The 17252-nt window shown below is 41.0% G+C and overlaps 1 protein-coding gene across 6 annotated transcripts in view; it reads left to right on the top strand.

Annotated features, from left to right (window-relative positions):
* LOC113021485 (potassium voltage-gated channel subfamily C member 1-like) overlaps positions 1-17252 on the top strand; it is a 90002-nt gene that overhangs the window by 61666 nt on the left and 11084 nt on the right. For 4 of the 6 annotated variants that reach the window (XM_026166234.1, XM_026166232.1, XM_026166236.1 and 1 more), the window contains one exon: positions 14094-15753. The exons of 1 other annotated variant lie outside the window; for it this stretch is intronic. In XM_026166234.1, the coding sequence (XP_026022019.1) occupies positions 14094-14124 (31 nt within the window). In that variant the 3' untranslated portion in view covers positions 14125-15753. Of the gene's footprint in view, positions 1-12135; positions 15754-17252 lie in introns of those variants that run through there. One more of the 6 variants, XM_026166233.1, reaches the window with a different exon arrangement.

Raw genomic sequence — 17252 nt, 5'->3', positions numbered from 1 at the left:
TGCTAACATTGCTAATGTAAGCCCATGTTTATTTGCTTGCTTAGTATTTAAAGAGAAATAATACTAATAATACTGCTTGGTGGGCCAGACATATAGCAGAATAACCATAGTTTTTATTATTATATTATTATTATTATTATCCATACCCAGGATAGCCTTCCAATATGCTTCGCTGTACATAGTCAGGCTAACACGTCACACAAGCATGGATATCAGCTCAGAAATGATTTTGCACCAGTTATCACAGAGAACTGCCTTTAATACTGAAAACCCAGGGTTAACACTGAAGTTAATAAAACCAGTAATTCCATCGTGTCTGTATAAACAACCCAATGTCACGGCAAAGCAATATCCATGCAACTATCACGATTTCAAAACAAATTTCCCACGTGTGGGACTAATAAAGGTTATCTTATCTTATCTTATCTTATCTTTGCCTCCAATAAGAGTAAATAGACATGCAGGCTTAAGTTGCAATAAGGTGAATGCCTGCAAAGGGAGATGTTTTTTATATGCTTATAAATATATATTGGAGTTACATACAATATACATACATACATAAAATGCTTATCAATTAGAAGCCACGTCTGTCCGTGCGCTCCACATGTTGGGGAGAATGGGGTAGCCAGTTTTTAATTGATGATTAAGTCTTTTTATTTTAAACAATAATTATATAAACACTAGATTGTTGTGTCCCCATGGAAATGAAAATTATGCTGTCAACAAGCTGATTTTCATGGTTTTCAAGAGAGAACAGAAAGATGAGCTGGTTTTCCCATCTGGCTATTCCACCAGCTGTGGTTGGTATTGGAAACTTTCACAACATCTCTCTCTGAGAGATTTCTTCATTCATTGGTTACTCCAGCTAGGCTCTCTTCAAGAATCTTGCCTCAAGTTCATCTTCTGAAACCTCAAAAAGTAATCAGTAAATTGATATATTTTAGATTACACTCTACCAGCAATTTGACCACTTGATTCTTCTGGACTTTTATCATACATGCAGTTGTCTTGGCCAACATTTGTGTCACTGTCGGCTGAGCGACTTTCCTCCTTGGTTGTTTGCTATCTACATTTTCTCCCCCTTTCACAGTTTGTTTTCAAGAGGCTTTTTTGTACACTAAAAGTCGAGTCAAGTTTCAGTCAAGATTTTTGTTTTGACTATCTTTTGACATCTTATCTTCCCACTTTTGGGAGTGGAATTATGTGCTTTTATGACACATGACATGTTGTGCTTGAAGAATTTCCAGGTGCCTCACAGGCTGGCTCTCCTGCACTGTGGACATTTCACTGTGAATGTTACAGATGATTGCATTACATTGTTCTACTTTATCATGCCAGAGACATTTTTAATTACTTTCCACATATTTTCACATATTTAGCAATAGGAACACCAAGCACATTTTCTGATGCCATTGCTAAATTACATTGCCAATGACATCTCTTATTATAAAAGACAGCAAGGTGTGATTACTCAGTGATTTTTCTTTTTTATATATATATATATATATTTTACTTATCTTATATTATTATTACTATTTTTCTCTTTTTCTTAACATGCTCAATGTATCATTTTTGGCATGTCAAGTGTACAGCACTTTGTGTTCAGCTGGTGGCTGATCTGAAAGTGCTATATAAATAAATTGCTTGCTTGCAGGTAAAAAAATTAAGGTCATTTGATAACCGGCACTATATTATATATTATAAAACAAGATGGGCTAGCTTCAAAGGCTTTGAAAAACACCACAACGACAAATAGTGGAAGATCTGCAGTGCAAACTGCAGTTAGACTCTCATTATGGAGGCTCAGCATCTTTCAGCTAGCCTGTGCTATATGAGTGCTATGGTAGAAGCTGGCACTGAATTTTGATTGTCTTAAAATTCTTTGTCTTAAAAACTACTCACATAAGCAATACAGAACAATAGATTTTGCCTTTCTTCTTCTATTAATAGAGGGAGCGCAGAATTATTAGGCAAGTTGTATTTTTGAGGAATAATTTTATTATTGAACAACAACCATGTTCTCAATGAACCCAAAAAACTCATTAATATCAAAGCTGAATGTTTTTGGAAGTAGTTTTTAGTTTGTTCTTAGTTTTAGCTATTTTAGGGGGATATCTGTGTGTGCAGGTGACTATTACTGTGCAGAATTATTAGGCAACTTAACAAAAAACAAATATATACCCATTTCAATCATTTATTTTTACCAGTGAAACCAATGTAACATCTCCACATTCACAAATATACATTTCTAACATTCAAAAACAAAACAAAAACAAATCAGCGACCAATATAGCCACCTTTCTTTGCAAGGACACTCAAAAGCCTGCCATCCATGGATTCTGTCAGTGTTTTGATCTGTTCACCATCAACATTGCGTGCAGCAGCAACCACAGCCTCCCAGACACTGTTCAGAGAGGTGTACTGTTTTCCCTCCTTGTAAATCTCACATTTGATGATGGACCACAGGTTCTCAATGGGGTTCAGATCAGGTGAACAAGGAGGCCATGTCATTAGTTTTTCTTCTTTTATACCCTTTCTTGCAGCCACGCTGTGGAGTACTTGGACGCGTGTGATGGAGCATTGTCCTGCATGAAAATCATGTTTTTCTTGAAGGATGCAGACTTCTTCCTGTACCACTGCTTGAAGAAGGTGTCTTCCAGAAACTGGCAGTAGGACTGGGAGTTGAGCTTGACTCCATCCTCAACCCGAAAAGGCCCCACAAGCTCATCTTTGATGATACCAGCCCAAACCAGTACTCCACCTCCACCTTGCTGGCGTCTGAGTGGGACTGGAGCTCTCTGCCCTTTACCAATCCAGCCACGGGCCCATCCATCTGGCCCATCAAGACTCACTCTCATTTCATCAGTCCATAAAACCTTAGAAAAACCAGTCTTGAGATATTTCTTGGCCCAGTCTTGACGTTTCAGCTTGTGTGTCTTGTTCAGTGGTGGTCGTCTTTCAGCCTTTCTTACCTTGGCCATGTCTCTGAGTATTGCACACCTTGTGCTTTTGGGCACTCCAGTGATGTTGCAGCTCTGAAATATGGCCAAACTGGTGGCAAGTGGCATCTTGGCAGCTGCACGCTTGACTTTTCTCAGTTCATGGGCAGTTATTTTGCGCCTTGGTTCTTCCACACGCTTCTTGCGACCCTGTTGACTATTTTGAATGAAACGCTTGATTGTTCGATGATCACGCTTCAGAAGCTTTGCAATTTTGAGACTGCTGCATCCCTCTGCAAGATATCTCACTATTTTTGACTTTTCTGAGCCTGTCAAGTCCTTCTTTTGACCCATTTTGCCAAAGGAAAGGACGTTGCCTAATAATTATGCACACCTGATATAGGGTGTTGATGTCATTAGACCACACCCCTTCTCATTACAGAGATGCACATCACCTAATATGCTTAATTGGTAGTAGGCTTTCGAGCCTATACAGCTTGGAGTAAGACAACATGCATGAAGAGGATGATGTGGACAAAATACTCATTTGCCTAATAATTCTGCACTCCCTGTAGGTCAGATTTTGGTCATACACACTGCTGCTCATGATCAGAATCATTTGTAAAACAGAAGACAAAAAAGAACAATCTTATGATAGCTATCTTTATCAGAAAGCCATTTAAATCAATTATATAGCACCAAATCACAACAAGAGTCGCCTTGAGGCAATTACAGGTCGCTTTAGGTTATTGATTCCAGTTATTCAGTTCTCTGTTGCTCCTTTGTGTATGAGAGGAGCAGTGCTGCTGTTTTAGAGGGAGGTGAAATAATTATTTGATCTCTTGTTGAATATTGAATTTTGGTCACTTAGACATGAATAGTCTCATTTTAATGGACAGAATGTCAACCAAAAATCCAGCACAAAACTCATTATATAAAAGTTAGAAATTAATTTGCATACCACTAAGTGAAATAGATATTTAATCCCCAAGCAAAACATAACTATGTACTTGATGATTTAGTACCTTCGTTGGCAGTGGTAAGGCATTTCTTTTAGTTTGAAAGCAACTCTCTATATCCTTTAGATTTCTTGACTGCCACTTAAACCTGAAGTGTCAGCCATCTCTCTAGAATTGAGTTCTAGAGACTGACTAGGCCACTTAATGACCTGAATATGCTTCTTCTCTAGTCCTTTACTTTTTTCTTCATCTTCGAAGTATGTCTTGGGTCATTGTCATTCTACAAGGCCAATCCAAACCTATTTTCAGTGTTCTGGCAGCAAGATTTCAGTTCATCAGAGCTTAGTGTGTTACTAGTGGTGTTCATGGTGACTGTGGTCCCAGTTGCCTTCAGATTCAATTCAATTCAATTCAATTTTATTTATATAGCGCCAAATCACAACAAAAGTCGCCTCAAGGCGCTTCATAGATACAGAGAAAAACCCAACAATCATATGACCCCCTATGAGCAGCACTTTGGCAACAGTGGGAAGGAAAAACTCCCTTTTAACAGGAAGAAACCTCCGGCAGAACCAGGCTCAGGGAGGGGCGGGGCCATCTGCTGCGATTGGTTGGGGTGAGAGAAGGAAGACAGGATAAAGACATGCTGTGGAAGAGAGACAGAGGTTAATAACAGATATGATTCAATGCAGAGAGGTCTGTTAATACATAGTGAGTGAGAAAGGTGACTGGAAAGGAAAAACTCAATGCATCATGGGAATCCCCCGGCAGCCTACGTCTATTGCAGCATAACTAAGGGAGGATTCAGGGTCACCTGGTCCAGCCCTAACTATATGCTTTAGCAAAAAGGAAAGTTTGAAGCCTAATCTTGAAAGTAGAGATAGTGTCTGTCTCCTGAATCCAAACTGGAAGCTGGTTCATTAACATGAAACCTCCACCTTTCTTATGATCATCCTAACCCCCTGAAGCAAGATTTTCCATGGAGCTTGAGACTAAGGGTGATCGATTCACTTTATATTTTATCCACTTCTGAATTTCTGAATGCACTAACAGTTGTCATCATTGCACTAAGCTTCTTGCTGATGGTCTTGTAAGCCATCTCAGCCTTGTGCATGTCCCACATACATGTTGTCGCTGACGTCCTTTGATAGGTCTTTGGCCTTGCACATAGCGTGGAGAAACTGGAATGGAAGGAATTCATTCTCTGGATCAAGGCTGGACTGGGACAAAAAATCGGCCCGGGCATTTTGACTAGAGACCGGCCCACCAGGATAAAGATTGAAAATGTGACGTCATTCAGGGGTAAAACCGCAAAGGATTTGGGGAACTTGTGGCAAGAGGTACTAGCGCACGCAGGCTTTCAATTGAACTCAGTTACACAGCGATAAAAAGAAACCCAAAAAATGGCAAGAAGCTGTTGTATTATTAACTGCAATAGCCGGTCGCATGACAGCCACGGGAAGCCGACGGGTAAAGACATTGTTTTTTTTTTTATTGGATTACGTCGTTGAAGAGAAATTTTTTAAGCCATGTTTCCGAAGTAAGAGCCGACGGATGGTCTGGATATACCAAATATAACATTTCAGAACACTCCAGCTCACAGGTTAGTCTGCTCCAAGCATTCCCACAAAGGTCAGAGTTTTGTAGTAGTTAATACGTCATTTTTCTTAACATAATTGGTGATATAGGTTACAAGCAAGTCTGGCGCTGAACAGAAATTGTGGCGCTATGCTCCTTTATTTATTGTGCATAAATAGTGAATTGTCCTGACACAATATTGTGTTTCGCTTCTGTTATTATGGTACATTGACAAAAACATATACTTTTATTCACAGGATAAAACAGGTTTGTATCACTAATTGCCCAGTGCGATTACAGCATACAGTATTATTGTCACTGCTACATTTCTGTGATGCTACCAGAAATTATTTCCACTACTAATTAATTACCGTTGAGCTCAAAGGTCCTATTAATAAACGGTTAAGGAATGTGTATTTATGAAGACGATTTGTGAGACTGGTAAACTTACCTTTGTTCGTACGATGGTCTTTCGTTCTACACGGTGCATTTCAAGGTCCTGCACCCATCCGTCGGTAAACTGTACCTGGGCTTGTTGCAGTGACCTGAAGTTACTAAACTTCATGAGTGTATGCACTCACTCCAAGAACCGTATGATTATAAATATGAGCGTGGTGAAAGTTGGGCAGCACGCTAACGTCTTTTGTCCCTCTGTGTGCTCGTGAGGGTCTGACCCTTTCACTCCTTTGATTTTTTCCTCGTATCTTTTCTTTGTCTTTTTGTCGAGTCTGTCTTTGTACGGACCGGCATTGTTCTCCTTTTGTTTTGTACATTCCTTTTTTGTGCACCAAAGAAAAAACAAGGCATTGGAACCAGAGAATGAACGTTTTGCGGTGCTGCAAATGCTTGCATTTGATGCGGTACTTGGATTGTTTTGCCACGAGTTCCCGGCATGCAATGCGCGAAAATCACGTGATTGCTAAACAAGGGGGAGGGTGCATCCGGCCTCCTCAGCTGTAATTGGTCCAGCCCAGAGTCGATCATGACCAATTGGCCAATCCAACACCTTTCATTATATATACCCTTCCTAAAAAAAAAAAAAAAAAAAAAATCCATCGGCCCATAAAAACAAAAAATCGCCAGCAGCCCACCGGGCAAATGCCCGGTATGCCCGATGGCCAGTCCAGCTATGCTCTGGATGGATGTCCTAGTACACATAACAAGTTGAGATCAGGACTACCGACTGACTGATTATTGATTGACTAACTGGCTGACTGATTTTTAGTTGATTTTCTGTCTCCCTTCATTAAAATGAAACTACCACAAAAACCTGGGGCTGTGCATTTCTTTGTAAGTGAGCAAACTAACAAATTTGGAGACTCAAATAATTATTTCCCCACTACATTTGTTGTAGGAGTTGATATGATGTCTCACAGAAAACCTGGTCAGAAGTCAAATAGACTCATCATGGGCATGAATGTCATGGTACATTTGGCCCTTTAATGATAACTTAAAAGACAATAATTGGGTGCATGGACCCAGCTTTTAAGTGTGTCTTCAAATTTTCAATAAGATTGAAGACTGTTTTGTTGAAAAACCCAATGATTTCCATATTTTAATCATTTATCTGGTGATTTTAAGAGCAGTTAAAAGACCTGGAGGTAGTTCATCCGATCAGAAAACTTTTCTCTAGACTATGCCGGCCACTTGGTTATGGTGTCCATGTATGCACCCTGCTGTTATGTGCTGGATTGTTTCAGTGACATCTTACACGGCCTGCAACTGGGGTCTTTCGTGGTGTGATAGACCCCAGCCTCTATGGATGTTGTACTCAGAGCATGTTCCTGTGCTGTCATGATTAGTGCCTCTGGACTGTCCTTCAGTCCAGATTTGTCCAGCCACTGGTAGGACTTCAGGATGTCAGCCCTTTCCTCTATCTGCCAGTGGTGCATACTGTGCAGGGGCCTGTCCTTCCATGGTCGCTCCTCATCCTCCCCCTCTTCTTTCTTGGGTTGCTGCTGCCTGAGGTATTCACTAAGCACATGGTCAGTTGTGGCCATCTTTCTGATGTACTCATCAGGATGCTTGTTTTCTCCTCCTGGACTGTGGTGCTGACACTCACCAGTCCCCGGCGTCCTTCCTTTCACTTAGCGTACAGCTTCAGGGTGCTGGACTCGGTGGGTGAATGGTAAGAAGCTTCCTTGTCTTGATGTCAGTTGCTTCTATCTCCTCCTTTGGCCAGCTTATAATCCCAGCAAGGTGCCTGATCACCGGTAGGGCGTAGGTGTTGATAGCCCAGATCTTGTTCTTCCCGTTCAGCTGACTCTTCAGGACTTGTCTGACCCTCTGCACTGTCCTCAGTGTCTTCAGTGTTGCCTTCTGGTAGTGCAATCCAGTCAGTTTTGACTGCCTTCCCTCCAACAATCCCTCCGACTACACTTCTTCAGTTCAACTTGTACAACTGGCATGAAGTTGGTCTCCAGTGGTGTATGCCACATCCCCTTTGAGCTCCCGATGAACTCTTTTGGGATCTTGATCTTGTATAGTTCTAGGCATTCCAGGATTCAGGTATGGGGCATTGAGCCATAGCTTGGTCATTCTGGTCTTACAGTCTCAAGCAACTGTTCTGTCTACCAGCAGCTTGTGTTTTGCCCTTCTGGTATACCTATTCCTTTCTGTGGCCCGCTCATGTATTGAGCCATGCGCCTGTTCATCTTAGTCGCTATGATGCCTGACAGGCGCTTCCATGTGGTGCTGAGGCAGATTATTGGCTTGTAGTTGGATGGGACCAGTCCCTTCTGGGGATCCTTGGGGATCAGGACTGTCCGGTCTTCAGTTATCCATTCTGGGTGTCTCATCTACTAGCAGCTGATTCATTTGTTCTACCATGTGTTCATCATGGAGTGCACTCAGCTTCTTTAGCCAGTAGGTGTGAATGATGGTTACTGGAGCCTGTTCAGGGAGGTCGCTGTGATTGCTATAAGCATTGCCTTTATGGGTTGCAGCCTTCTTCCATATACTCTTTCACTATTGCTCTGTCTCATTCCTTGGTGGCGCTGTTCTTTTATTTAAGTAGAGGAAAAGCCACTGTGTTGATTAAGAATGGTTTTGACTATACGCACACAGCCAGCTGGGTTAAAAAATTGGTATGGTGGGATTACATCAGACTATAATCAATTACGTTATAAGTAGGTGAATTGTGTGACCCAACACAAAGCCTACGGTGAGCCTGTGGTGAGTCTGTAGAAATTTAGAAATAGTGCTGCCTTTGCATAGTGTGTCCTGAGATCACAGGTATCTCTTAATACTTAAATGTCACTCTCAATACATATCACAGAGGAGATTGTTTAGAAAACAAAACAACATTGTACAGGACTGAAAGAAATAATGTTTATTTACTTTGTAAAAGCAAAAAAAAGAAGGAAAAAAATTCGTATTAAAAAATTACCTACCACTTGTGTATTGATTACTTGCAGTGTCAGGAATATTTAGAGTTCATCTGCAAATATTGACACGTTAACTCACAATACTACTACTAATAATAATAGTGAACATTGTGAACTATAGAATATGCAAAATGTCATTATTCATGCATCCATCCATTTTTTTCTGCTTATCTTGGGCCTGGTTGCCTAACCCAGGATGCCTAGACCTCCCACTCCCCATCCAGCTTGTTAAGATTGTCCAGTGGAACATTGCATTCCCAGGCCAGCCAAGAGATGTAATCTCTGTGTAGTGTTCCACTTACACAATTAAAATCACCTTTTTCCTCCTGTATCTGACATTCGACTAACGGCCAAACTCTCCTCTCCAGTACCCTTGCATAGATCTTTCCAGAGAGGCTAAGGAGTGTGGTCCCCCTGTATTGGAGCACATCCTCTTGTACCCCTTCTTAAACATGGGACCCCCGCCCCGACCTGCTAGTCCAGAGGCAGCACCACAGATCTCCACACAACGTTGTAGAGGTGTGTCAACTGGGACAGCCCTACAACATCCAGAACCTTTAGGAAGTTGGTGTTTAACTGCCTCAGAGACCTTGCTACCTGTGATGGATGAATCATCCACCTCGTGTCTAGGCTCTGCTTCCTCTACGGAAGATGTGTCAGTAGGACTAAGGAGGTCCTCGGCGTATTCTTCCACAGTCCAACTATGTCCTCAGGTGAAGTCAGCAACATCCCACCCACACTAAAAACCACAAGAATAGCACACTGCTTTCCCCTCCTGAGTCATCTGACGGTTTGCCAGAATCCCTTTGAGGCAGTTTCATGGCCTCACCAAACTCACCAAACTCCTCCCATACCCTAATTTTGGCGTCAGCTACCTCACAGGCCACATTCTGCTTGGTCTGTCGGTACCCATCAGCTGCTTCTGAAGTTCCAGAAGCTAACCAAGTTAAATAGGACTCCTTCTTCAGCTTGATTGTGTCCTTCACCTCCTGTGTCCACCATCTGTTTCCGGGCTTACCACCATGACAGGCACTTTGCAGCTGCAGCTCCTTCCGGCAGCCTCAGCAATGGAGGTGCAGACTCAATGTCCCCAACCTCCCTCAGAATGCTGTTGAAGTTCTGCTGGAAGTGCGAGTTAAAGCTGGGAACACCTAGCAAAAGCTTGCAATACATTTAGGGGTTCTGGGTCTTTCCAGCATCTTTTCCCACAACTTGATCCAACTCAATACCAGAGTTGGATCAAGTTGACAGATCAGCTCCTCTCTTCAACTAATGTGTCCAAAATGCAGACGCAATGATAAGATTACAAAGAGATCATTGACCTGCGCCCTAGGGTTTCTGGTCCCACGTGCCCTTATAGACATCCTTATTTTCAAACATGGTGTTCATTAAAAACTGTTATTTGTACATATGTCTGTGTAAGTTCTCAATCATCCAAGTCATGGTAGTCTAAGGAGCTTGAAAAGAAAAGCGTCTGGACTTCTTTAAGTTTCTTGAAGACGTTTCACCTCTCATCTGAGAAGCTTCTTCTGTTCTAAGAAAAATGGTGGAGAGAACAAGGTATTTAAGCCCTGGTGGAAGTTATCCCTTAAGAAGGTAATTGACCCACTATTGATCATGTGTCTTGTCACATGAGCCAATGTGTGAAAAAGGGTGTGGGTCATTATCAGCACAGGTTTCGGGTGAAGGCACCTGAAACCTGACTAGGAGGCCATTCCTCCTAGTCATGTCCCTCCAGGTCTCGCTGTCATTGCCAATGTGAGCACTGAAGTCACCCGGTACAGCAACTCCACAGCTTCTCACCGATGGCAACTCCAGACTGGAACAAAGTCCAGCCACTCTCCAGGAGACTGTTTTCAGAACCTGAGCTGTGCGTTGAGTTGAGCCCAACTATACCTAGTCATTATACCTCACACACTAGCTCAGACTCGAAGAAGTCCCAGCCTTGATAACCAGCCTCGATAGCTAGCCACCTGACACAATGCACCCGATCCCTATGGCGTCTCCTTTGGGTGGTCAGCCTACCAGAGGGCATGGCCAAGTAGCTTCTTCAGGATGTGCTCAGGTGGGATCACACAAAACCCTCCACCATGGTAAGGCGGTGATTCACAGAGGTGAAAATTCAATGTCTCTCCACATAAATATTAAATTAATTCAAATGAAGTGCGCCTACTCCTTATACACCTCTGAACTCCTTTCAACACAGCTTCTGTTTTAGATTGCTCCAGAGAATTTTGTGCTGATCACTCCAACCTTGATCTGAAACTTCACTACAGACATAAAAGCAAACATCTAGTTCTGTAACCTCATTTTCATGGCCAGAGACATTACTGCTAACTCATACCAATGTGATCTCATGTCATCACCCAACACACTTGCCAGACTGCTTGTGATGTTTTTTTTATTTATTCAAAATTAACTTCAGCTAGAAAGGTTTAGACACACTTGAAAAAGAAACCATCAAACAACATAGATGAGATCAGCTTAAAACTAGCAGTATACTTTGAACCTGAACTCACAAAGGATTTTGCCCTCTGTCTGTCTTTCTCTCTAACTGACGGATTCACTGTTAACAGCAGTTTATCGCCAGTAGACTGGCTAAAACCCCTGGAAACTGAGATCCAGATGTTTTTAAACACAGTGGTGGACTATATATATATATTGATTGTGGTCAGCTTCAGATGATTTACCTAAATGAGCTGCTCCGAATTTCCCAAAATCATCAAACAGCTAAGCCTTGCAGTGATTTTTGTTCCTGAATACAATGTGTTACCACCTGTGTACTGCAAAGCATGCGCACATATACAAATGCTGTGTTTGCATCAAAGAGCCTTGTCTACTTCCACTGGACTGATTCCCTCTGTAGGTATAGATATTTTGGCCAATGACAGTTAATTTTTGTAACACATATTCCTGTTTTGTCTTGTCTGTGTCTGTCTGTGTCTGTCTGTCCATCTGTTTGTCTCTCCATTCATCTGTCTGTTTTTTTGTTTTCCCAAAAATCCTCCTTTGGCCTATAAAATGTTCCCTATTTTCTGATGTTTTCCTTTTATACTATTATTTGTTTCATTTATAAATTCTTGTCACTGTAAAAAATGGTTGATATGTTCTATATATGATGTGCAATGCTCTCATAACATTTATTAATATAAATCTTGGCAATATTTTCTACCATTCCATCTATCTGCCTCATCATAAAAATGCTCATGTTTTCATATCTTATTATGACTGACCCTTCATAACCTTTTACCTGTGCATGCCATTCTCATGTAGCCACAGGTTATGAGAAGTCACGTAGCCTCAATAACATCTCTGGAATGACAGGCGTCCCGCTGCGCCTCACTCCCATCACCAATTCCACCTTTGAACCCTTTGAGCCGCCCGGCCTCAGGCGATGTCATTCACCCATCCCTTCAATCTTGTAGCATAGCCCACAGATAGCCACCAGATTTAACAACAACAGCAGCAACAGTAACATTTAGAAAGATTTTTTTGTCTGATTATTTGTTTTTGCTTGAAAAAAAAGCCTACACACAGGAATTACAGTTTTTCCAGGCCGCTCTGTCATTCTGCATTCATGCCTTGTGTTTTGTTCTTGATCTGAAACAACAATAAATGCAAGTTCATGGAGCCCCTAGAGGCCCCATTTAATAATTTCAAGAAAGATTAGCTGAACCTTACTGAAATAAATGTGGCAAATTTGCCTTACTAACATGAATAGAGTTTAGTTTACAGTAGAATAATAGAAGAGTTAGTTTACCTCTAGTTTTCCTGCGCTACGCCTTGCCTGTACTTCAACTGCACTTGTACATCAACACTTTAACCTTGGCACCTAAGAGGAGTTAGAAATCTTCTAATATGAAGCCTAAGAATGCATACAGTGACACACAGACACCAACATATTACAGCAGCATGTGTGTTTTTACTCCAGAATAAGAATATACACTAGCCTATAAGTGACTTAGAAGCAAACGTATTTTGTATTTAAATGCCCCTTAATGTAGCTCCTCTGCAACTTCAATTTGAAAGTCATGTTTGCTGTAGAAGGTGATGTGCTAACACATCATCAACCATTTAATATAGCCGAAAAGAGACAGGCTCCCATATATGTCAACTCCAACACCAGCTTCTGAGCCCTTGTGCCCTTTCTCCTGCTTCCTGGTAATTAATATAGAAGGACCTGTTAGTATGGTGGACAAAGTACTGTGGTTTTTCATTTGTCCCTACCAGTAAGGAGTTATAATGTACAGATATAATGTATTTTCCCATAACAGAATTGTACATTATGCTGATTTAACCATGCAAGCACTATTGTGCAGTAAAGCTAGTTACAAACTCATTATACGTAATAAATGTAGGACAAACATTATAGAATGTCAAGTTTTACACAGCTAAAAGTACAAAGCAGCAGGGACAAGGACTAGGGATAAGTGCTCCCTGTGGTCTGAAACTTTACACACACACATATATAGATATAAATATGTCATTGATCATATCATATGATCTTATTACATCTGCTTGAGCCATCAGAGATGATCACTTTCTTGTTTCTTTGTCTTTGTTAACTACTTTCAAAAAGAAAACTACAAAGAAAGCTTCTTTGGGGTTTTTTCCACCAGACTGGGGTCAATGAATTGACAGGACTGTAAGCTGATTGTCCCCCTGCATCACCACAAAATGCATGCTCTCATGTTTATGTGTAGATAAAAAGAAACACATTGAAGCAGTGACTTTTAGTTTGTAGGGGTTAACCCTGACTACAGTGAAGACATGAACTTACTGGAAGAAAGGAAAGAAATCAGCAAATCTTCCAACTAGCTGTTTCTTTCCTTTCTCTGTACGTGGAAAAATGTCCTGCAATAGACTAGCCACCTTTCCAGGGTATTCCCTGCCTCTCTCCCTGTGACAGCTGGAAAAGACTGCAGCACCCCTGATGCTTAGGAAAATAGCTGGATGGATTTATCTATAAAAGCTCCAGACATTGCAGCTGCACCTGAGAGTTTGAAGCAGTTTTCTTTAGGCTTATGTTCACCAGACCACCACCATCACTGCTGCTGCACCATCACTACTATCACTGACTCTAATGTGGCCAGTGGCAATATTTTTTGTTTTCTCCCCATTTCGCTTCTTGTTCTTTCCCTGTTTTTGCCTGTCTTTTACTCCTGAACCCCATCCTACCCTTCTTCTCCTGTCCTTCCATCTCTTCTTTGTTTTTGGCTGCGGCTGCTCAGTGGGAGGTACAGTGAACGGCTACTGGAGTGACAGCCCATGGTAGAAGAAGAGCAGATGCCAAAAACCACACAGGAAGAAGACAGCAAACAAAGGACGGACAGAGAAAAACACAATCTAGACAAAGTCCGCATCAGTGTTTTTATGTGCATGCGTGCCCAGACCTGCAGCTACCTCTGTACTAAAGCCAATAAATTCAGCAAGGAAGAACATATCTCCCCTCACATGTTCTTCTTGATTCCTGATGAAGATTTTTGTGGAAAAATTTATTTGAGTGCATTTGGAAAAAGACGGTCCGTTGGTTAAGTTGTATCTTTTTGATTCCCCTGTGCACAACTCTTGCTCTCTCCTTTTTTCTCTCCCAGCAGAAAGTAGAATAGAATGTTTCATTTGTTTACACATCAAAGAAAAATCAAAATGATGCAAATTTGCTTTAAAATTCAGAGAGTATTTAGAAAATTGCACCAAAATAAGTGTACAGTGGGAGGTATGTCCTTCCTCATACTTTTTTACATTCAGACTGTGAGTTACAGAAGGTGAGAGCACTGCTTATAGACATCATTTTTGAATGCTCATGTATGTTTTTGTTTGTTTGTTTGTTTTTTAAACAAATATCTTGTTTATGTTTAAATGTATGTTTACTTTCTTGCCACAGCAGTCTACAGTCTGGCTGCTAAGTTTGGAGCTATGGCTAGAAAGTCTGAGCTTACCTTAGATGGAAAGGAAAATAACAACTCCCAGTTTCATTACCTAATATAGTGTGGGAACATGATGACAGCTTGTTATTATTTTCAGGTTAATTTTCAGGTTTGTTAGAGGTGTTAACTGCATCCCAGTTTTGAATATTTATGCTAAGCTAACTTCATTTATCACCTGCTGGCTGTTTTTCAGGCACAACTGCTCAAGCTGCCGTTGGCAAGAAAGTGATGTACAGATTTGTCCAAAGTGTGTAGCTATTCTATGTGTTTTATGTCAGGCAAGGTTTTCTATTGTTCCCGTTTATCCTGATGCTCAACCCCTCTGTGGTGCAGTAATGAATAACGTGGATATTTCAGTCCACTGGGGGATTCATGAAAACCAGGAACACATTTACACACCTCATTTCATCCTCTCCTTTTCCCAGCATCCATTTGTACAGAGTGCATCTGTCACTTTTCCCCTTTGGTTTCTTTTGTTGTGACAGTGTATATATGTAAAGTTTGTGTTGTAGATAAACCTGCATGGGTTTCTGTCACAATCAATAAGGATGCTAATTTGATAACGTTTTAGTCTCAAGCCTAATGGCACTGTCTAGATTACCACATGTGCGTGGATGTATATGTTGAGGTACTTACATATGCACTAACAAAAGCATGCAACACAAAAAATGGTCACCTCTGAATGCAGGAAGAGGTCGATGGACATTATGCATGACTAGATGCTACGATGATACTGGTCAGACCAGACCAAGTTAGGTACTGTAATAGGGCAGGGCGAGGGTGGGAAAGTTTATTTTTGCAGGATGGGGAGGGGTTACGTCTTCTACTGTTGCTTTCTTATCACTCTTGAGAGACTTACAAGGTAAACATTAACAGTTGTAGCTTTTTCTTCTTTTTTTAGCTTCTCCGTTCACAAAGAGTGTTCTGAAAGCTGTGTACTTATCAGATATATGCAAAAAAGTAACAGTAACTGTGAACTAATGCTAAAAAATCCAGCTTCTTCCATCATTGTTTCATTTCCCCCGTTCATCTTTTCATTCATTTGCACCTTAATTTTGTGTTCACGTCATGTGTCGTTTCCATCTGCCCTTTCCTGTTCTGTAAACTGTAATATGTCCAAAAGACACGTCTCTGTAATGCAATAATTCTCTGCACCTTCTGAACAAAGAGCAATTCCTAATTATCCATCTTTCCTTCAGCAGCATACAAACAATTTCCTTCTTTTGATGTCCCAGTGACCCGATGTCCCTTCTTTCTTTTCCCAGTAAAGAGGAAAAGAAAGTCCATGAAGCCATTCCTGTCATAGAATCCATAAATATATGGATGTGATTGGTCAAAAGGGCCACATCTACAGTCAGTCGTAATCAATCCATGACTAACACATGCAAGAATCCTATCAATATAATTTAGCCAAGATGACAAATTTTTAAAAATGATGGAGATTTATACTGGTCTTAGGAAAGTAGCTCATTGTATCTTGTAATGTATAGAAGCCCTTTGTTTTTCTGGATGAACCACAGACTATTTGATTGCTTCGTTTTAAAAGTCTCAAGATTTGTGAATTCCTAGTGAGAACCATTATTGCTGGAGCAACGCTCAAAAGTTAGAGCTTGAAGAGTGTTTCATGTGAATTGTCGCTGGCTTTTTCTTTGTGTCATGTTTGTGATCTGTGTTTCCTCCATCTACTCAGGTATAGCTCTCTTAACCTGTGCCCATCTGTATCTGGTCGCCCATGCTTTCTCAGATATGACAAACTGAAGGACTAGAAAAAAAACACTGAAAAAGGTTTTCTGTGAATACCATGTGCTCTGTTTTAGGGTTCCTTCTACAAAACTGCTGTCCTTGCTTTGTTTTTCCGAATGTGCTCCCTGTCTTCTCCTTGTATTTCTCCTCACCTTTCTTCTCTGTCCCAGTAACTGTATCTCACTTTCTCTGGGACACCATCCATCCATTCTTCAAGCCAGAAAACTGAAGCCAAAAAGGAAAACGTGTAAATTAGAGCACCTTCGCATTGGAAAAACAAAAACTATTGGCCTGACAGTGGACTTCGCTGAGGATGAAGATAGGAATGGACAATAAAAAGAATAAAAAAGAGGGTAATGATATGTTGTAAACAGATGCAGATGAACAAATGTGTTGAAAACTCGTGTCCTGAGTGGATTGTCAGCTGAGCAGCATCAAAGAGAGGAGATGGAGGAGGAAAAGTTTGGGCAACACAGAAAGTGTTGGAGGAGGAAAGAAAGAAGCACAAATCGCTTCTCCATGTAAGAATGTGTCCCTCACTATTGCTCTCTTGCACTGTTTGCTTCTTCTGTGTACTTCCTCACATACTGTGTTTCGGTGTGACATCGTGTTATCTTCTTTGTTTTTTTATATTGTGTTGTTCTCATCTTTCTTTTTCATAGCCTTTGTGAGCACCACACCTGGGTCAAAGAGTGTTTGTGAACACTAACTATGGCTTAT

Source organism: Astatotilapia calliptera, chromosome 4 (assembly GCF_900246225.1).
Source record: "Astatotilapia calliptera chromosome 4, fAstCal1.2, whole genome shotgun sequence".
In the NCBI taxonomy this organism is placed as follows: domain Eukaryota; kingdom Metazoa; phylum Chordata; class Actinopteri; order Cichliformes; family Cichlidae; genus Astatotilapia; species Astatotilapia calliptera.
This window is presented reverse-complemented; position numbering and strand designations above follow the sequence as displayed.